This window comes from Laccaria bicolor, genomic scaffold (assembly GCF_000143565.1).
Source record: "Laccaria bicolor S238N-H82 LACBIscaffold_57 genomic scaffold, whole genome shotgun sequence".
NCBI classification, from domain to species: domain Eukaryota; kingdom Fungi; phylum Basidiomycota; class Agaricomycetes; order Agaricales; family Hydnangiaceae; genus Laccaria; species Laccaria bicolor.
Window position 1 is genome coordinate 267,975 of NW_001889928.1, and position 20,516 is coordinate 288,490.

Genomic DNA, 20,516 nt, shown 5'->3' on the forward strand with positions numbered 1-20,516 from the left:
ATGCCCTTCCCCTAGATATCCCTTCGAAATATACCAATTTGTACCAAAAATGAAGCAAAAAGAAAACAAGAGAGTTCCAGAAGAAATGGTACCCAAAATCCAGTTTGGTCAAAAAGTCACACGACAACATCCATGACAACAATAACCGCTGTGTTACAAATGTTACAATAAGACACCTGCCTACGTCTACTAAGAGACTAAGGTAAACTAAAAAGGATACCTCGACAGATCAGTGAATGAAGGTAGCAAATGCGTAGCTAAGCTAAGGGAGGACGGCCTACAGCAGACTGGGTTGGCATGATGAAAGATAGAGTGGTCGTGCTAAGAAGAATTATGTAAAGTCTCCGTATTCCGGTGTTCAAACATTTTGACTGTCAAGAACAAGGTGACAGCATCAAGTAAGATCCCTGGGTTGACCAGGCCATTGTAAGGGAGGCGGAAGTGGAGTGTGCGAGTTTGAGGGAGGGTACAGGGACAGATACAGATGGATGCGAGTTGAGTAAGTTGGATGACGACGTGATGTTGAATGGATTTGGGTGAAGAGTTTGTTGGGCGCGAGTGCGTGTGTGATGAACGCGGTTTCATTCTCGAACTGAGTCTGGGAGGTGAATCCGGGAAGACTTTTGGCGGCTGAGGCGAAAGCGAGCACAAGCTGTGCTGGAGGTGGGTGGGGGAAGACGGCGGCAATAAGGGAAAATGAAGAGAAGTCGGTTCGGGGCGCGATTACTAGAGGTGCGAAGGGGAGCGCGAGGTTGAAAGGGAGGAAGATTGGAGGCGAGAGGAGACGCGGTCATGGGCCAAGAAAGGTGTGGTGGAGATGGCCCGTAAAAAAAGTTGTGTTTGAGTTGCGTTTGAGTGCCGAAACCTCACCCGAGATTCAGGGTGGTACTGAGCAATTGACTATCGACGAGAGACGAGTGCCCGAGCTTGAAGTCTCCGCCGGAACCGCAACACTGAACCCCTACCACAGGTCGGTGGTGGTGGTGGTTGTTGTTGTTGTTGTCCAGAAGAAATGGTACCCAAAATCCAGTTTGGTCAAAAAGTCACACGACAACATCCATGACAACAATAACCGCTGTGTTGTCCTGGCTTGAGACCAGTTGACGCGTACACGCACCATGGACCAAAGTCCTCAGGCGCCTGATCCATGTCAATACCAGTCAAGCAATACCACCAACCACAAGTTCGTTTGTGGACTTCGTCTGATACCGACCATTAATTCAACATGCTACGAACAGACGTAAAAAAGGCGTTACATACCTGCGCCCTGCTGCTGTTGCGTGCCAGGCTGACCTTGACCATAAACTTGGGGTGAAGGCGTCGAGGGATAGTTGGGCTGGTGATGTTGGGGGCTGGTAGATCCCCAGTTCGGCTGGTGATGTTGGGGGCTAGTGGATCCCCAGTTCGGCTGGTGATGCATACCAGGAGCCTGAGTTGGATAATTGGCAATTGGGGAGTTGGTCGAAGAAGGCGGAGGTGGGGATCGGGGCTGGTACGGTGCTGTACAAGTTTCTGGAGTAGCCCTGATGAAACTAACATATCAGTATACGTCTGACGAAGAGGAGGAGGGGAATCTTCACCCCTGTGCCACGCCACGATACATGTGGATATGGCCACCCTCGAAAATCGAGCATCTTCCGCCATCACCAAGGTCCTGCTCGTCGGCCAATGGCCTTCCGTATTTGCCGTCTACGCCCCCCTCCTTCACATAAAACTCGGAGATCGTGCCATAGACAGCAAAAGGTGGAATCAATTCAATTGGTATGGTATTCGGTCCCTTGGAACCACTGGGGAATGAAGGCGACTGCTGCGGGAGTTGGTACATTGGGGGTCCAGATTGAACTGGAGGGCTTCCGTAAGGCGATCTCGCTCCGGGAGGGAGATAACCTGGTAAAGACGGGTCCGAAGGAGGAGGAAATGAGTGTTGTGCGACTTGCATCGGCGGTGGCTCTGGATTGCTGTCTAGAGAGATGAGGTAGCCTCCCAGGAAGTGGAAGTGCTGTCCAGGCTTCTTGCCATTTTCTTTTAATCGATGCCAGGGCGTACCCAATACTGCATGACTAAGATGAGCCTCCGAAATTTGGGGACTTTGAAAGTGAAGACATACGTTCCGCTACTGATCTATTCGCAAGAGGTTGATTTTGAAGGGCGAGCATAGACCACTTCCTTTGGAAATGCGGAGGCTGGAAGCGTTGTTCGGCTAGTGAACTTTCCTCATGTCGCTAGCAGAGGTTTCACTCACCATTTGGTTGAAAATCAAAGCTCGGGTGGTTGGTTTGTATCGTGCGGTGCATTGGTCCGCTGGATATCTACAAGCAAATCAGTATTTTTCTTATCCACAAGGGAAGGTAATTCACCCTTTTGCGATACCTGCGTAACTGTGAATGTGACCTCCCTCCATCACTTGACATCGCCCTCCGTCCTCCAAGGGTTGTTCGTCTGTCAGTGGTCGCCCCCATCCAGAATCCACCCATCCCAGGCTTTTCCAGAGTTCCCATATCTCGCCATACATGATATAAGGAAGACTTTCTTTATTGATGCTGACAAGCTGCCCATGTAAAAAGAGAAACCGTTGTCCACCACATGGGTTTTCCTCCAAATGACGAGGATATCCAAGGATCTCAGCAAACATCTGTCCAGAATGATGGCGAACGGTCGACAACTCTACCCATCGTTGGTGAAAACTCGGTGGCTAAGAAGTAATTGGGATGGTCAGTCCATCAAGGTTGTCAAAATAGGTGGGTACATACCAGGCCACCTGGTCGCAACCCAAAAGGATTTGTTGGGGGAACGGGCTTGTAAGGTGCTATGCACTGTTCCGCCGGGAATCTTTCAATGCATTTAACGAGAATCCACAGTAAATAGAACGAGTGAAACTCACGGCTCAGCAAGTCCGCCCATGGCATGTATGTGTCCACCTTCAAAGATACAACATTTGCTTCCATCTGGTAGGTCTACAACTGTGGTTATGGGCCTCCCATACGCGCTTTCGGACGCTCCAAGTTTACTGTGCAGAGAGAAAATAGGACCATAGAGACAAATCAAAGGAAATCGGCCAGTGTGGTCGAAAGAGCAGATCGATCCACCGTAAAAATGCAAGGTGTGCCCGCCCGACGGATTTACTTTGAACGGATCTCCTCGAAGGTCCCCAAGGATGGCCGCAATTGTTTTACCGCTCACTGGTTCGATGACTTGCTTCAATCGCTCGTGTTCAGCACGAAATTCCGGAGGCTAAGCACACAACGAAAATTGGGTCATAGGTCAGCGAATATATAGTCGGGAGGAATCAGTACTCACCGCTCTCTCCATAGTGGGATCTTGGAAGGGTAAGATAACTCTACCAACGGCATTTGGGCGTGGTTGGGAGACGAATTTATAACGGGGTGAGTGTGAAAACGTTCACATGTGTGATGTGCCTGGGATATAAATAGTATCAACCTCAAATTGTCTGATACGGCCGCCCACCAGAGAAGTACTTACTGGGCAGATTTCCAAAAAGACATCAGGCATTCACTGAAATCGCCTACTTCGTAGCTCACTGGAAGAAAATACGATGAACGCGATGGAAACCCTGTCGCGGCTATATATAGGCTTTGCTGGCGTTAAATTTTCCTCTTGGCATTGTCTTGGCAGAGTCGTCACGTGATTCGCATCGAGCATGACAATTCCCCAAACCGACTCTTTTCAACTTGTCCTCGATTGACCCCAACCCCCGAGGTCAAAGCTCTATATTTTGGCAGGTTTTCAACAAATATTGAGGAAACATTCGCCTCACCTTTGACGATTAAGAATTCCACGTCCACTTGCCGCAACAACCCAGACGTACTGTCAGGTTCAACCGAATGATGAATCCGCCGTCTCTTTCATGATCAATTTAAAGCTACGCGCAACGCCCTTGCCTTGACATAGCTTGAGGTCACCGCATACTTAGTAACACCCACCCATCGTCGCCACCTTACTTCATCACCATCGTATTTGATCCCTCATAGAATCTAGGTGAAACGGTGCGTGGTGCACACCCTCGTCAATGCCTTCTGCTGCTCCAACAAACCTTATAATTTTGAACAAGGCGAGGTTCACGATTATATCAACCACGATATCCATGAGATTCAAGCCACGGATTCGAAAGGGACCAAGTATTCATGAACTAGGTGACGACCGGGTCCTGGTATGATGGACCTGACATTGCCTGGAGGTTTTGGCGAGGAAAATGTCAGCGTGGTCCGGGGGCGGTTCAACCTGGTACGCGTGGACCAGGGCTTTTTGTTCATTTTGCGGCGCCGAACAACGATGGTAGGGTATAATTGCAGTGGAGTTTTCAGTGTGTGCGTCCGGCGTTTTCAAATTGCCTGGATGCCGTCATAGAAGGATCTCGGAACAGCTGAGGTCCGCCTGCAAGGTGTGTACATTCACAAATAACCCTGTGCTGGTGTATGCTAGCCGAACCTTTCGGCTATGCTAATTATTTGGCTCAGTTACCAAAAATAAACAATCGGGTCGTTTATCCCCGTCTCAACTTTCAAGTCGGAGTTGCGCCTTCCCTTTTGCTATATTAACATGCGCGCGCCTCGCTTCGCAAAATTTTCCCCTCTTCCTAAGCAGCAGCAAAGAGATTTCAAGACGCATTTCCCGCCATTCACATATATTCTTCGCAGATACAAAGAACCGTCGAAATGCCACCACCCGCGTGCCACTGCCGTGCAAAAAAGCCAAGGAGAGGTCTATCCAGCGATACACCATCACCAATGGCACCCACCAACACCCATGGATTTTGCTCCCTTCCTGCTGAACTCTACCTTGAAATAGCTTCGCATTACGGTTCCGCCTCTGTTTTCTCCAAGCAGCAGACGGTCTACGACGGCAAACCCTTTGAACGACGCGCCACTCTTCTCGCGCTGTCCCAAACATGCGTGAAGCTGCGCGGGATATTTTTGCCTTTAGCCTGGCAACATTTGGAGCTCCGTGAAGGTAAAGTGTTTGATGATTCATAAAAACACTTGCCAGCTCACTAACAGCGACGTTCAGCACAGGAATTTTCTTCAAGCCTAACAAGGCTGTTGAACGTCATGACACAATACAATCCTGCGCTTTCTTCTTACATCAAGTGAGTGCAATATTACGTGTCTGCCAGTGACGCTAATTAAAATTTCAGAGCCGTGAACGTGGTAGTGCCGAAAGATCCTTCGACGACGACCTTTAAAGAGCTTGCTTACTTCCTTCGGCTCTTGCCAAACCTCCTTACGATCCAATTACTTAACCTTCAAGACAAATTTGCGACCGCCTTTTCCGAGGCATTTGATTATAAAAAATGCATTCTGCCGCGAGTGCGAACGCTTCTGATAGCGGACACTGCAATTCATCTGGTCGCTTGTTGTCCCAAAGTAAAGAACGTCACTGCCGTTGGGCCTTGTAAAGCGCGCTTTGTGAGAACCCTGGCGTCGACATGTCAAAAAACCTTGTTTGAAAAGAAAGGAGCAAGTAAGTCAGCTTTTTGCCTTCCAGTTTCTCATTAATTTCTTATAACTCCAGGCGTCGTTGAACATTCTGCTCAAGTCACCACCATATCCCATTATTTTTGTGATGGAGATCTTATGACGGTACACCTCTAATAGTCCGCTGTTTCTTCCGCTAATCACTGCATTCCATAGGAGGAGATAAAGCGGTTTACCGCTCTCAGACATTTGTGCAGGCTTAAAATCACAACAGCAGAAGCTTTCGACAGGACAATTAACTCTCCGCAAGACGCGGAAGATTGCCTTGTTTTGCGTCATCTAGATGTGAATTTGGTGTGATCACCTTATCCGTGTATCCGTATACCAGCGCGTACCTTGGACAATTGTCTTTAAGTCATAATAAAAGGTGCCAACGTTTCAGACTTGCGTACGTTGATTACTACCATCAAACGTAAAGACGTTCTGGTCAAGCCTGGCTTTTATTCACGCCAAAACTCGGTATTTTGATTTCGCTTCTCGGTTCCCGAGTTGGTGAGGCTTGTTTGAATAAATGTAGGAGAAACACGGTCTGATTGATAAAACAGGTAAAGACCGGCGGCCTGGAAACAACAAGGTTGACGCCCTTGGTGTTTACGACTTGTTCGGAAAGATACATATCCACCTGACTGCCATGTGCTCACGACAAAATCTCCGATCCGTGGAACCGCGATCCGCCTGACCGATATCGCGCTTGGTTTATTGCATCCCAGCGTTTCCGTCAAGGGCGTAAAAACGCAACCCAGAGGTACAGGAAGTTTCGTTTATACGGATAATGAAATTAGCTCGGTTAGAAAAATGTTATAGAGCACATGTACAGCGGCTGCACGCGACGGACTTTTTTGGGGACGCGTGCACGTATCTCCGCGAGTCGGCCTCCGTTTCCTGCTGTTTTTATTCGCTCACGCACAGCCCGAAATTGTATGATAGCAGTACCGAGACATTATGGCAGGCTGGTGTATATTGGTACTCATGCCGTGGACTGCCTATCTATCCTATTTGACTCGCGTTTCTTTGTTTCGCGGTCGTTGAGCGGCATATCTAGGTTTTACCTTCAGGCGCCGTGAAAACGAAAAGACAATAAAAGGCCCAAAATTTACCAGGGTTGACCAGGGGCTATTTGCTCGTATATCATTCTGCTTCGCTTCACCTACGAGTACATATAAACAATGTGTCTTCACGGTATTTTTTTCTCTATCTTAGCACAAGGCCTTCAAGCACAACCATCTTCGCAAATGCTGAAGTGCGAGGATAAGCGCTTCTCTTGCCGCTCCCTCACGGGCATATATATACACTGAAGGACATCCACCACCCCGCACTCTCGTTGGCTAACCCCCTTGCAACATCTGAAAGCCTTCAGGCCTTCAGGTTTGATAGAAATGTAAATGTATGCAGACATGTATGATGATGATCACTGATCACGATAGTCGTTTTTGACGAGAGGAAACTTATTTACACAGAAGAAAATCATGTATGTAATGCGTAGTACAACTCAACGAAAAATTAGGCCTTCTCATCACTTAACACATGCACGTCCCTTAGTTCAATCTTTTCGGGGTGAATTGGGCCTTGGGCAACGAGACGTCTGCGGTATTCCAGCGACTTGACGGGGGTTGTGTTCTGGTACATGAGGTCGATTTGCTCGAGCGACAAACCCTTGGTCTAGAGAAAGATTCGAGATCAGCCGATGGTAGGGAGAGGCCTAATATCCGTACCTCAGGAATACAGAAATATGTGAAGATGATGCAGCAGAAGCATGTAGTACCCCAGATGAAGAAGACTTTGGCCTCAAGACCAGCGGATCCGGGAGCCTTGTTGACAAGATAAGGGGCTTTTTTCAATGAGCATGGTATCACGCATGTTTTGATGTGGGGTGAACTCACTAGCATAAGCGATTCCAAAGTTCCACAGCCAGTTGCTCGCTGTAATTCTCGTTAAAAAGTATAACAGCTAAGTCAGGGAGGTTGAGCTGACCAATGGAGAGTGACATAGCCTTCGCACGAATTTGTAGCGGAAAGATTTCGCCAGTGATGACCCAAGCGATAGGTCCCCAAGTTGATGCAAAGAAAGCCTACATATCGGCGTTCAACGATATCCGGTTGTAGAGAGACAGGACCTACGATGTAAATACAAACGATTGCAATCAAAACCTTTTGGCCGGCGATGTTCTCGACGGAGATGGTGACAGCGACGATGGCGACAATGTATTCGCAGACACACATTCCAATTGCACCCACCAGCAGGAGGCGACGGCGGCCGAAACGCTCAACACCCCACATTCCGGGCAACGTCATGAATACGTTGACGATGTTCGTAACGATCGTGATTACGAATGGATTGGAAATTCCAGATCGAAGGAAGAAAGTCGTCCCGTAGTAGAAGATGAAGTTAACTAAACACAAGTCAAATTGAATACAATTCGTTCCAAAACACATGACCAATCACTTACTTCCTGTAAGCTATGAAACCACCACGGCATTTGGGTCAGTGCAAGAATGAGCTGCGCAGTGAAAATAGTTCGCACTTGTTGCCACCTAAGATAATTGTCAACTATGTCATCACCGGTTCAAAAGACTGGACTTACGCTTGAATGAAAATGCCAGTAAGGGTACGAAGAGCAATTTTGCTGTGATTGAACTTGAAGCAGTCAGCGTAAGAGCTCTCCCCAAGGGCTATTTCTGCCTCGAGGTTGGCACGGATTTCGTCGAGCTCGACCTCAAGCTCTGGGTCGGTGGCTTTCAAACTGGTGAGGCGGCTCATTGCATGGATAGCGTCTGCATCACGACCTCTTTTGACCAGCCAACGAGGTGACTAAAGATTTTCTCAGTTCATCTCAATTTTAAGAAGATTTAACGTGTATTGACCTCAGGCGCAAGCGCCATGCCCCCAGCGAGCACGGCAGCCCAGATAAATTGCATCGCGATGGGGAGTCTATACGCACTGGCATCATCGCGGTCTTGAGTGGCATTGTTGACGACAGCTGAAATAAGAAGGCCTATGGTGATAGCCCATTGATAAGTGGACACGACTGCTCCTCGAATCCATTTGGGGGAACTGTGAAGGCATTTGTCAACGTCAGCATGATAAGAATACGAGAAAGGCCGAGACAGACCATTCTGATTGATACATAGGGATGATGCAAGACACGAGACCCACACCAAGACCAGCACACACACGACCGACCACCTAAAAATAAGTTATCGCGGTGTCCCAAAATCAAGTTGTCGCGAAATAACACCAACAAAAAGAGGAATCGCGGTTGCAGCGGTTTGCATTGCAACACCAACGGAGAAAACGAGGCAAGATAAAACGATGCCCTGGCGATAGCCCGTCAATCATTGTGTCATCGAAACACTTGTGTAACAAAATATACCCATTTTCTGCCAAGATAATCGGCGGTCGGGGCAGCCATCAGAGCGCCAAAGAATGTTCCAGCTGAGAGAATGGAGACGACGAGAGACTCAGTCGATGATGAGATAGCGAAACCCGTTTGGTGGTTGACAAGGTCACTGGTTGCATAACCGAATTGCCTCAGCCATGACTTCATCTCTTTGATGCCGCTAATAACACCAGTGTCATAGCCAAAGAGAATACCCCCAAATGCGGCGAATGCTGGGGTTAAACGTTAGAAATCTGAATTACACTGAACACGAGATGTTATCTCACCCGTCATCGCAATACCAGCGATTTTACTCTGCAGCGTTGGAAGACATTGTTAGAGTAGTGCATGGGCACAAAACAACGTACATGCCTTGGGTGCATTGGCACCAATGCCCTCGCCTACAGCAGACGGCCCTCCTGGCATGGTCGGTTATCAGATGGGGTGCGAAGGAAACGTAGACTCAAAGAGTGAGGGGATTTGGAGGAGTGAGATGTCTTATTTTTTATACTTACTCGCGAGCTTCCTGGCTTCCGGCGACTTCCATGTGGACCAACGAACGGAGAATCACGATCATTGACCAAGCACAAAAAAAAACCAGAATTTAGCACCCGCGTTCGAAGCATGCGACAACCCCCGCATCTGTTCCTTTACGACCCCATTCTGGTGCGTATGTTTCGTTCGGAAAAAAGAAACTTGTGCCAGTCTCCAGAGTATGGTTTTCGCCTACACCCCTAAAAGTCAGCATGGCGGCGCAAAACAGCAGTCTTTCAGAGAAAACCAGCGAAGTAAACTGAGATGGGTTTGAAGCTCGTCGCAACAATGTCGCAACAAATAGTAACGATCCCAGCTGAGGTTCTTCCTCCCCAAGAGCTACAGATTCACAATTTCTGGGGAACGGACTCCAAATAGAGAACAGCACAAGGTAAAAGCTGGTGGAAAAGCCTGATTTAGATGATAGCACATCATCTAGAGACGCCGATCTTCAAAGCGCTCAACGAAAGATCAGGAATTCATCAAAGTTGCGGGGCCACGGGTAGGTACGCACCGTACCCGTCTATGGGATGTTTAGACGGGTGCTCTACCCGTCGCCGTTTCGAGGTGGTTGATGGGACTGATAGCAGTGCAAGTGTTGGAAGTCATGACATTGACTAGCCATGACTAGTAACCGACTAGTGACTGGGGACTAGTTGACCGTCTGTTCTTGATTGAAAATTGAAATGGATGTTTGAATTCCAGTCGATTGACTTGCACGTGACGGATGACTTTCTCTCTTCAACGATGTGGCTCGATGTTCGTTCGACACTCTGGGTTTGCGCATGAAGCATCTATACACGTGCTTCTCTGTTCTATATTATCGCGAGTAATTCAGGAGCTGGAGTAAGCCTCTCATGTCGCTCCAAGTAGCTCCCCAGCCAAGTTGCTCCGCACCAATTTTCACACGAGCACTCTTTCCACACATAGCTGTCATTTTCAACCAGGTTTTCCCCCTTTTTTTCCAGGTCTTATTCAATATTAACCACCTTCGCATACATGTTAATCCAATGTATAATCTCTGGGAGACATCCAAAGATCGGGATGAACCGCCAATCTCTGAGGAAATCGGCGGCCTATTGCATGTGGAAAAACACAGTTGGATGGTAAGACTGGCGTGAAATATCTTATGTAGGAAACTCAAAGATAAATCAGGGAACAAGCCTTCAAAGACCAGAAGGCGCGTGCAGGTGTTTAACTTTTCCGTTGGCCCAAGTTGGGCCGTGAAATACCCCTTTAGTAACACCTGGCACCCATCGTCGCCGCCTTACTTCATCATAGTATGAGGGATCTATGAGGGAAATACCATGGTGATGAGTGGAATGGTGCGTAGTGCGCACCCACCCTCAATGCCTTCTTCTGCTCTCACAAACCTCATGATTTTCAGCAGGGTCCTGTTCACGACTCAAGTTGCATATATGAACCACAATATCGATGACGATTAGGGCCGCGGATTCAGAGGGGACCTACTAAGTATTCATGAAATTGGCGAGGAAAATGTCAGTGTGGTCCAGGGCCGGTTCAACCTGGTACGCGCGGACTTAGCCTTTGTGCTCATTTTGCGGGTCTGACGGAATAACGATGGTAGGGTATGATACAGCGGAGTTTTCAACGTGTGCGTCCGGCGTTTTCAAACCGCCCTGATAAAAGGATTTCGTACTGCAAGGTGTGTACGCTCATGACCCTGCTGTTGTCTACCTGACCGAGCCTTTCGGCTAGTATGCTAATTGTTTGGCCCATTTACCAAAACCAAACAATTGGATCGTCTATCCCCGTCTCAATTTTCAAGCCAGTTGCATCTTCTATTTTGCTATAATATGTGCGCGCCTTGCCCACAAAACTTTCCCCTCTTGCAAGATAACACCTCAGAGATCTCAAGGCGCATTCCCGGCCACTCAGAGGGCAAATCTTTCTTCGTAGATCCAAAGGACCGTCGAGACGGCGTGCCACTGCCGTGAAAAAAAGCTAAGGAGAGGTCTTTCCAACGATAGACTGTCGCGGATGGCACCCACCAACACCCGTGGATTTTCCTCCCTACCCGCTGAACTCTACCATGAAATTGCGTCGCATTACGGTTCCTCCCATGTTTCCTCCAAGCAGCAGACGGTCTACGACGGCAAACCCTTTGAACGACGCGCCACTCTTCTCGCGCTGTCCCAAACATGCGTGAAGCTGCGCGGCATATTTTTGCCGTTAGCCTGGCAACAGGTGGAGCTCTGTGAAGGTGACATGATTGATGATTCATAGAAACACATCCAAGCTCACCAACAGCGACATTCAGCACAGGAATTCTCTTCAGGCCTCACAAGGCTGTTGAAGGTCGTGACACTATATAATCCTGCCCTTTCTTCTTACGTCAAGTCAGTGGGCACCAATATTATGTGTCTGCGAGTGATGCTAATCAAATTTTTCAGAGCCGTGAACGTGGTAGTGCCGAACGATCCTTCCACGACGACCTTCGAAGAACTTGCTTACTTCCTTCGGCTCTTGCCAAACCTCCTTACGATCCAGTTACTCAACCTTCAAGACAAATTCGCCACCGCCTTCTCCAAGGCATTTGATCATAAAAAATGCATCCTGCTACGAGTGCGAACGCTTCTGATAGCGGACACTGCAATTCATCTGGTCGCTTGTTGTTCCAAAGTAAGGAGAGTCACTGCCGTCGGGTCTTGTAAAGCGCGCTTTGTGAGAATCCTGGCGTCGAGGTGTCAAGAGAGCTTCTTAAAGGAGCAAGTAAGTTAGTTCTTTGCCTTCCACTGGAAGTTCAGGTTAATTTATTGTGTTCCAGGCGTCGTTGAACATTTTCCTCAAGTCACCAGCATATCCCATTATTTTTGCGATGGAGATCTTATGACGGTACACCTCTCATACTCAGCTGTTCCTTCCGTTAATTATTGCATTCCATAGGAGGAGATAAAGTGGTTTACCGCTCTCAAGCATCTGCACAAACTTAAGATCACCTTGTTTTGCGTCATGTAGATGTGAATTCGGTGTGATCACCTTATCGGTGTATCCGTAGTACACTAGTGTGTACCTCGGACAATTGTCTTTGGGTCATAATAAACAGGTGCCGACGTTTCAGACTTGCGTACGTTGACTGCTACCATCAGACGCAAAGAAGTTCCGGTCAAGGCTGGCGTTTATTGACGCCAATAGCTCGGTGATTTGATATCGCTTTTCTGACCCCAAAGTTTGTGAGGGATTCTGATCAAATGTGTACGAGAAACATGGTCTGAGTAATGAAACAGGCGAAGACCGGCGGTCTAGAAACCACAAGGCTGACACCTTTGGTGTTTACGACTTGTTCGGGAAGATAAACAAAAATGACTGCCATGCGCTCACGACAAAACCTCAGATCCGTGGAACGGCGAACCGCGCAGTGATCGATATCGTGCTTGCTTTATTGCATCCCAACGTTTCCGTCGAGGGCGCGAAAACACAACCCAGCTGAGGTCGAGAAAGCTTCATTTATACGGATATTGAAATTAGCTCAATTAGAAAAATGTTGTATAGCACATGTGCAGCGGCCGCACGCAAGGGACTTTTTTCGGGACATGTCCATGTATCTCCGCACCCCTTCCCTGCTGTTTTTGTTCGCTCACGTAGAGTTGACAATCTCCGAAACTGCAGGATAGCGGTGTCTGGCGCTACAGGCTGCTGGATGTTGACACCCATACGGTGGACCGCTCATCTGTCCTAGTATTTGACTCGCGTTGCGCTAGTTGAGCGGCCGGCATATCTAGTTTTTTCTTTCTTCAAGCGCTGTGTTTTAAACGAGACGACAGCAAAAGCATGTGTTTCTCTACCATGGACACGGCGTCGACTGGATCGCAGATCACATCTTTGAAAATGTTTCTTTTATTATAACTTATCGTCTTGTTGGTTTGGCAATTCCACTGTTCCATTTTTATTGCATGCGTCTAGAACTCTGGCGCTGCACACACGTCGTGCGGAAACCAGATTTGAACTTCAACGGCGAGTCAATTTCATGCGTTCCACAAGTGATTCGATAACGATAACGCACAAGATACGAGCGAAGGGATAAAGTTGATCAATGATAGGCCGCAGCATGAGCGGAGGCTGGATCCAAGTCCGCGAGCTGTAAGCCAAATCCGTCAGGTCTTGCAAATTTCCAGAGGAATGTAGATCCACTATCAGTAGCCTAGCGAAGATCCAGATAGCATGCAGTTTAGTTCCTTGAGCTTCTTGCTGTATCGGCCAGAAGTGAGCGTGAGGGTCGACCGCTGATAACCAAGTTGAATCGCTGGTGGCATGCCGCATCGAACTCGAGTTAGGCGGCTTCAGTGGGTCGCGGCTTCAAGTGGGTCGCGGGTACTGGTGACAAGATGATAGCTCTAGATCCAGAGAAATACACAATTGTTTCTCTGGATGGGAATCAGTGCATTAACGAGTAATGTACCACCGCAACTTAAATCGAATCCCGGCCGGGTGATCGACAGTGGTATCCAAAACGATTATTTGGCGTTGACCCAGTACCGAATGGCTTCGATAGCTGTCGATCGATTGCAAAGTAGGCATAATGGCGTTCACTGTGTGCACTATCTGATGGCTCATTGGGCAAGCCCACACCTTGAATAATGATCAATCGACAGCAGCATTGGAGCCTCGAACAATTTATGAAGACGATCATTTGGCGTCGACCTGAATTCCAAGAAGAGAAACAAAAAAAGAAAAAAGACGACGATATTCATCGATCAAATTGCAAAGGGTGGGATGGCGTTCAATTTTTATTTATTTGATGATGAGCAACTTGGACCGCAACTTGGATATCCCGGGTGATCGACGGCGGCATCGAATCCTCGAAGCCAGAAGACGATTATTTGGCGTCGATGTGAACAAGAAGAGAAGAGAAAAAAGACGACGATATTCCGAGTCGTTGATCAATTGCAAAGTCAGCAAGAGTGTTAATGAGTATACAGCCTGTTGAAATTTGCGAATGCCAAACCGACAGTGGCATCGAAGCCTCGAGGCGGACTCGATTGCAAAAGTGGGAATATTGGTGTTCATCAACCAGCAAGGGCGTTAATATAAGATCAGCAACTTCTTGAAGATCCCTGATGATCACCAGTGGCATCGATTAGACGTCGAAGAGAAGTGATCAAGATAAGCAGACGTGATCAAGATGAAGAGCATTGAATTTAACTGTTAAATGATCGAAACGAAGCGTAGAGAACCTATCTGTAGCACAAGGACGTGATCACGACGAAGAACAGAGCCGATTAGTAGCGACGTGACCATAACAGAAAAAACACAGGAGAAAATGGGCACAAGGATTCAGCTTGGAGAACCGACAGTCGTGAGGAATGGGGTTGAGCTGGTCAAGCCGAATAGCAGAGGTGAACACGATGAATAACAAATGTTGGGGATGACGAGGAATACATGAGGTTCCGAAGGAAAGATGAAAACGAAACGCGATCAAAGTTGCTATGCGGTATTGCAGCAGTGCGCATGTAGGCGCAATTGCCAGTGAATGAAGTAAGTTGACGTGTAGAAATCGGCGTGCATTAACCAGCAAGATAAGCAGACGTGATCAAGATGGATCCATGGGTGTTGGGATGATCAAGATGAACAGTGTTGAATTTAAGTGATAAATGATCGAAACGAAGCGTAGAGAACCTGACTGTACCACAAGGACGTGATCAAGATGAAGAAGAGAGCCGATTGATCATTAAAAAAAGGATTCAGCTTGGAGGAACAATGGAGGAGTGATCACGAGGAATGGGGTTTCGGAGGTGGTCAAGCCGAATAGCAGAGGTAATAACAAATGTTGAACAGAGCAGGGATGACGAGGAATACCCCAAGAAGTGATGAAGACGAAACGCCATGCGGTATTGCGGGAGTGCGCAATTAGCAGAGTGAATGCCGAGAGCGAGAGACAAACGCGACGCCTCGGACACAACCACAAGGTGACGTGGACGTGTAGATTTGTCAAGGTTCTACGGGGGTTATATTCGACCTGATGATCGTCCGCGAAGATTCAGATAGGTAGCAAAGTTTCTTCGACGTCGTCTAGATTGGTGTAACTGAGGGGATCGATTCGACTGGGAAGTTAAACAGACTTCGTTCGGGAGATGAGATACCGGAGCGCAGTCGAGACTCGATCTGCCCTGCCCTGCCAGTGTCGGAGGTGGGTATTCCAAATACGCGTGAAAAAAAATTCACATCACAGGTGTTATGGAGCTCGAGGGTTGATGGGATGATGATGGGGGGAAGTAAATTTTTATTATTCAGTGAAGAGCCTGAGTTGACACGATTTCTGGTTGAACATTCTAACGTAGGGTAAATGTCAATCGTTTGAATGTGAGTTGCAGCCTCGAGGTGTTGGAGATTATCAGAGCGTGTCACCGTCAAGGCCCAGGGGAAGTGGCGGGCCATGAGGCGAGTGGAGTGTATTCGAGTAAGGATGGGAGTCTACGGGAGTATCCAGTTGTTGGAATAAGCTTGAATACGGGTGAAGAACAAGTGCCCGTCAGGTATCTCGATGGGGAATAAGAACCGAGAAGAAAGAGGCATAATGAAATCGGCCAGATTAGGAAGATCCCGTCTCTCCTACAGTCTCTCTCAATAAATGGGCAAAGCAAAAAAGTCGTCGTCGTTCTTTACACTACCGCCGCTATTCAGCAGAATGTCGACGGCAACAACGACGACGACGACGAAGAGCTCTCCATCCGAGCCTCCACCGTTTTCAATCGCCGAGTTCACATCACTCGTTTCGGCTGCGCTTGATACGGATCGCTTCGACCCTGACTCTTCCCAATTTTTGACATTCACAAGAACCTCCCAAAAAGCAGACTCTGTAGTCGATGGAATAATGCCGCATGCTTGTCTCCCCACTCCTTTCTCGACAGCGTCCATGTCCACCCTTGACTTGAATTCAGAGTTGTCCTTGTCGCCTGCGCCAAGCCGTAGCCCCATGGCACTCTTCCAGCGCATCAAGCGGCAAGCGACAAATGCGTTCGTTGGCAATGGCAAGAACGCACCACAGGCAACCACCAACACCCACACTCGTTTAACACACCCTACCACCGTCTCTTTTGCGCCCTTTCCGTTATACCACCCCGCACCTAGACTATCTACCACCACCACCACCACAGAAGAATCACGCCCGTCTTTCTTCGAAGACGACTCCGATTCAGACGAAGAAGACGTGCTCTCAGACGCGGGGAGGACGGAAGAAAGCGATTACATTCCTTACATCCCTTTAATCATCCAACACGAGCGGTCCCTTCAAAATCATCTATCACTCAGACCTATATACCCCCCTCGGTCCCCACCTTCGCCTACTCCCTCTGGATCTACCACGTCTACACGGTCCCCTGTGACACCCTTGACACCCGTCTTTTCGCAGAATCATCATCATGGTGGTGGCACCCAACCAGAGACGCGGCAGAGGTGGTCGTTGTGTAATGATGATGACGATGGGATCAGCTTGAGTATGAGTACGAGCACGGACGCCGATGCGGACCCATTCGCGAAAGCAAGGGTTCAAATTGTGCGGTCGAGTATCAGCTCTGGGTCCGTTTATTCCCTCCCTTCTGCTTCCGCTTCTCCGCCCAAGGTTTGTTTGTTTGTTTCTCTCTTCATCCACATACGACTTACTTTTTTTTTTTTTTTTTTTTTTTTTTTGGGTAGAAGTCCAAGACGAGGAAAGATAGACCGGCCCCATTGGCACCAAGTAAACCGCCCCCGCTCTGTCCTCTCCCCACCGTCCCCAATTCCGTTCTCGAATCGGCGTCTTCATCGTCAGAGAATGACAGCGATTCTCCGGCAGCGCCTTTCTCCCCACCACAGTCAATTTCACCCATCACTCAGCTGCACATAGGAAGACAGACGGTGGACTGCAGTAGCGTTCATCGTCGAGAGCGAGAGGGGCATTACGTGCAAACGAGACCAGGCAAGGAATGGACGTTACGCCTTGGCGTCCCTTCTTCTCCTTCTCCTTCTTCTTGTTCTGGTTATGAGCAGCAGCCTCAGCCTCCTCTTGCTTCTGCGCGAGTTCCGACTGTGCGTGTTACTCTATCCGACACCGATACCGACGCGGATTTGGATAAAGATAAAGATGGTGCACGGAAAAGAAGACGACGAGTGAAGAGTCTTCCGACGGGTGGTGATCGTTCGGTGTTGAGTCAGTTTCAGACGAAGTCTCAAAGTAATTTGAGGAGGAGGGAAGAGGAGGAGGAAGGGGAGAAGGATTGGACGCTTTCGTTGCCGCTGAATGTTAGTTTGACGAGGACGCTTTCGTTTTCGCGTGCGGAACAACAACATCTGCGGGAGAAGCAAGGGAAGGAGCAAAAGCTGGGAAGGTCTCCTCCCCGATCCAGAGTTACTTCGCAAGTGTCCTCAACCTCAAATGCGAGAGGACGGGTTGCGTCGTTTCTCGGTCCTCAACAGCATTTTCGGTCGTCAACGAGGAACGCCTCGTCTTCGCATTTACCAAGGACTGACAAGCAGCTATCGCCACCTTTGAGGACGCAGTCGAGGAGCGTGAGCCCTTCTCCTTCTCGATGGAGCGCTTCTGCTCCTTCAGCAGCAGCAGTGGGATATGCGTCCAGGGACCCTTCGCCTGCGCCTCGTGGCCCGTCTCCATCTCCGTTGATCATACCACCTTCTGTGTTGGCTGCTAGGGCGAAGATGGGTAAGGGATTGCCTCCATCGTCGTTTGCTGCACATACAGGAACAGGAAGGGGTGTGGGGTCGGTCAGTATGAGTTCAAGCTCGTCTTTGAGCTCTTCCCGCGTTTCCTCGAGCTCTTCCCGAGTTTCCTTGGGCTCTTGTGCCTCCCCAACGAGCGCGTCTCGTGTACACCCAATCAGCCCGTCTCGTGTACCCCCGACGGCTTACGTCTACCGCCCTCCTTCCACTGCATCGTCTAGTACGTCCACCATGTCTGCGGGATCCAAAATGTCGGTTACGTCCGCGACGTCTACAGCCTCCTCAGATACCATCGTCCCCCCCGCCCGAGCGAGCATCACTATTACGCGTGCGGGCGAGGATTTGGAGTTTCCTATGCCGCCTACTACGTTTGCGGGTGGAGTTGTCCCTGTTTCGTGTAGTCCTCGAAACTCTTTGTCGAGCGTTTGCAGCTCTTTGTCGAGTGCTCGGGACTCGCTCACCCCTCCTCCTCCTGGCCGACTTACGCCCCCACCCACACGTGGAGCTACTCTTGCATCTCCTCCCCGTACTCGTCCCACGCCGTCTCCATCGGACTCTATGTGGACTGACGATGATGATACGGAGACAGAGACGGAGACGGAAACGATATATGAGGACGCTGCGTCGATGGTTTCTGGGGTTTATTATAGTGCGCGGTCGAGTTTTGATTTTTGAGTTGAGTTGGAGTTTTGGGTTGGGTAGTGGCAAGGCAAGGTTAGGATTGGACACCCCTCCAATATCAATGGCCACCTACATGCATGACCATATGGCCACCACCACCACTCGCATGCATGATCAGACGATGAGATTGATGACGGTTGTATGCCCCCCTTTTTCTTCCTTTTTTCTTTCTTGCGCTCTAGATTCTTGGACGCTCATCACCTTCTTTTGACTACGCGACGACTATACAACGCGCTCCCTCCCTTTTTTTCATCTCGTTCTTTTCTGGCTATCTCAATACCACGCTTTGTCCCCTCCTACGTAACGTTCCTTGGCACATGAATCCCCCCTCCTCCTCTCGTTTATATATATATCGAACCTCAGTGTCCGCTTTATAATTATTGTATGCCCTCATTCTCTTAATGTGCCCCTTCGCGTATCGTAGTCCTGGGCACTCTTAAATTTCGATTGTAGAATGATTGGACGTTCTTTTACTTATACATAATATATTATCTTAGTCTGGCCAATTGTCGTTTTCTGTGGTAAGATCTGCTTTATTAATAAAATTACATTGGCGTCCATGAGCATGGGCGAATTGGGAATTTGAAGGGTTTGCCGCGCTGATCTTTCCTGGACATTGTTTGAAAAAACTGTTTGTCGTCCCTATGAGAACGAGAGAGCAAAAACAATGCGAAAGAGTGTGTCGTCCTCGTTGGGCAGAGGCGCCATCGAGCGCTGAGCCGTCAAAATCAAGAGTCCGCTGGACAATGGTTTACAATCCCAAGACTTGTGCCTCGCAATCGGGGACCTTCAGAGTTCCCATTCTGGAAATCTAGTCGACCACACGGCGGGCTCAACATAGCCTATGTACCTCTTTCGGCTTTGCGAAACCACTGGTAATTTTCAACAGCCTGGTAGTTTGAATCTGGGCAGCGAAACAATCAAGTCCTCGCTCCTCTTCCCGTAGTCAACAGCGTCGTAAGCTTTCTGGAGCGTCCAAGGAAGAGTCTTCGACAGGCTTTTCGCAGCGGCTGTTCGGTACGCATCCAACACGCAACTTGAGAGGGATGGGAGAGCATCAGGGAGGGCGGACGCCCCTTGAATGGGTGCCAGATGAAGGGGCTCGGGCGCCTGAACGGGGGATGAGAGACAGAGGCGGAATGAGACGAAAAGGGTTTGTGTGTAATTGGGGGGGGGGGGTCAGAGTCGGTGGGACGCAGGATGACGACAATTGTTGGGAGACAGTTGTTGCGAGAAATGTAGAATGGGTGTGTGTTCCAGATAGGGATTGTAATCGTGTGCTTCTTTGAGCGCTGGGGTTACAGCCGTTTTCATAACGATAGGCCTAATCTCGACCAAATACACGTACGGGCGGAATCTAAAATTGGACGTGTAAATTGTCGGATGATGACTCTATTTAGTATAACTGTAGATCTATCGTGCTCGTCATCCCTGAAATATATCAGGCTCCTAAAAGCAGCCACTCGTCTCGCTCGATGAGCCTCTAATACTATGAGCCGTATGACTAATCTTATGATGTGATCATTGATGGGAGTGAACAAACAAATAAAGGTAAGGGCTCGAGCTCGCGAGAGAGCGGCTGCCGGAAAAGTCAGTCGGGGAGCATTGATTAACCCTAACGTTGGGTCCCAACTCCCTGGACCTGCGTGACAGATCTTTGTTTGGACTTGGGGCTCGAACCCAACAGTGAATGGGTATGGAGTACTCTACGATGAAAGGTCCAGAACTGTGCTGCAGCAGAACCACAATAATATACTCAT

At 48.8% G+C, this 20,516-nt stretch overlaps 7 protein-coding genes across 7 annotated transcripts; 5 read left to right on the plus strand and 2 right to left on the minus strand.

The window, feature by feature from the left end:
• Positions 1 to 138: 138 nt before the first annotated feature.
• Positions 139 to 3,510, minus strand: LACBIDRAFT_295747 (uncharacterized protein; the record flags this gene model as incomplete). Its single annotated transcript, XM_001888696.1, has 11 exons — positions 139 to 630; positions 1,118 to 1,202; positions 1,261 to 1,523; positions 1,581 to 2,052; positions 2,108 to 2,222; positions 2,243 to 2,309; positions 2,358 to 2,548; positions 2,751 to 2,829; positions 2,882 to 3,007; positions 3,298 to 3,416; positions 3,481 to 3,510. 11 exons carry the CDS (start codon positions 3,508 to 3,510, stop codon positions 582 to 584), a joined length of 1,596 nt encoding a protein of 531 aa, XP_001888731.1. The 3' UTR covers positions 139 to 581.
• Positions 3,511 to 3,703: 193 nt separating this feature from the next.
• On the plus strand, positions 3,704 to 4,365 carry LACBIDRAFT_313177 (uncharacterized protein; the record flags this gene model as incomplete). The annotated part of the gene is made up of 2 exons (XM_001888628.1): positions 3,704 to 3,736; positions 3,790 to 4,365. The coding sequence occupies exon 2, from the start codon at positions 4,171 to 4,173 to the stop codon at positions 4,363 to 4,365; it is 195 nt and encodes a 64-aa protein (XP_001888663.1). The 5' UTR covers positions 3,704 to 3,736; positions 3,790 to 4,170.
• A 380-nt stretch (positions 4,366 to 4,745) lies between these two features.
• Positions 4,746 to 5,792, plus strand: LACBIDRAFT_313178 (uncharacterized protein; the record flags this gene model as incomplete). The annotated part of the gene is made up of 5 exons (XM_001888629.1): positions 4,746 to 4,968; positions 5,026 to 5,104; positions 5,153 to 5,478; positions 5,530 to 5,597; positions 5,649 to 5,792. 5 exons carry the CDS (start codon positions 4,746 to 4,748, stop codon positions 5,790 to 5,792), a joined length of 840 nt encoding a protein of 279 aa, XP_001888664.1.
• A 472-nt stretch (positions 5,793 to 6,264) lies between these two features.
• LACBIDRAFT_313179 (uncharacterized protein) lies at positions 6,265 to 6,492 on the plus strand (the record flags this gene model as incomplete). Its single annotated transcript, XM_001888630.1, has 1 exon — positions 6,265 to 6,492. The coding sequence occupies one exon, from the start codon at positions 6,265 to 6,267 to the stop codon at positions 6,490 to 6,492; it is 228 nt and encodes a 75-aa protein (XP_001888665.1).
• A 500-nt stretch (positions 6,493 to 6,992) lies between these two features.
• Positions 6,993 to 9,294, minus strand: LACBIDRAFT_313180 (uncharacterized protein; the record flags this gene model as incomplete). The annotated part of the gene is made up of 14 exons (XM_001888697.1): positions 6,993 to 7,151; positions 7,205 to 7,320; positions 7,373 to 7,411; positions 7,464 to 7,560; positions 7,610 to 7,881; positions 7,939 to 7,948; positions 8,014 to 8,023; positions 8,074 to 8,300; positions 8,354 to 8,543; positions 8,602 to 8,675; positions 8,732 to 8,806; positions 8,863 to 9,101; positions 9,156 to 9,183; positions 9,241 to 9,294. 14 exons carry the CDS (start codon positions 9,292 to 9,294, stop codon positions 6,993 to 6,995), a joined length of 1,590 nt encoding a protein of 529 aa, XP_001888732.1.
• A 1,415-nt stretch (positions 9,295 to 10,709) lies between these two features.
• On the plus strand, positions 10,710 to 12,256 carry LACBIDRAFT_333984 (uncharacterized protein; the record flags this gene model as incomplete). The annotated part of the gene is made up of 7 exons (XM_001888631.1): positions 10,710 to 10,727; positions 10,848 to 10,931; positions 10,991 to 11,068; positions 11,323 to 11,610; positions 11,650 to 11,762; positions 11,817 to 12,135; positions 12,191 to 12,256. The coding sequence occupies 7 exons, from the start codon at positions 10,710 to 10,712 to the stop codon at positions 12,254 to 12,256; spliced, it is 966 nt and encodes a 321-aa protein (XP_001888666.1).
• Positions 12,257 to 16,048: 3,792 nt separating this feature from the next.
• Positions 16,049 to 18,750, plus strand: LACBIDRAFT_295749 (uncharacterized protein; the record flags this gene model as incomplete). The annotated part of the gene is made up of 2 exons (XM_001888632.1): positions 16,049 to 16,981; positions 17,056 to 18,750. 2 exons carry the CDS (start codon positions 16,049 to 16,051, stop codon positions 18,748 to 18,750), a joined length of 2,628 nt encoding a protein of 875 aa, XP_001888667.1.
• Between the last annotated feature and the right edge of the window lie 1,766 nt (positions 18,751 to 20,516).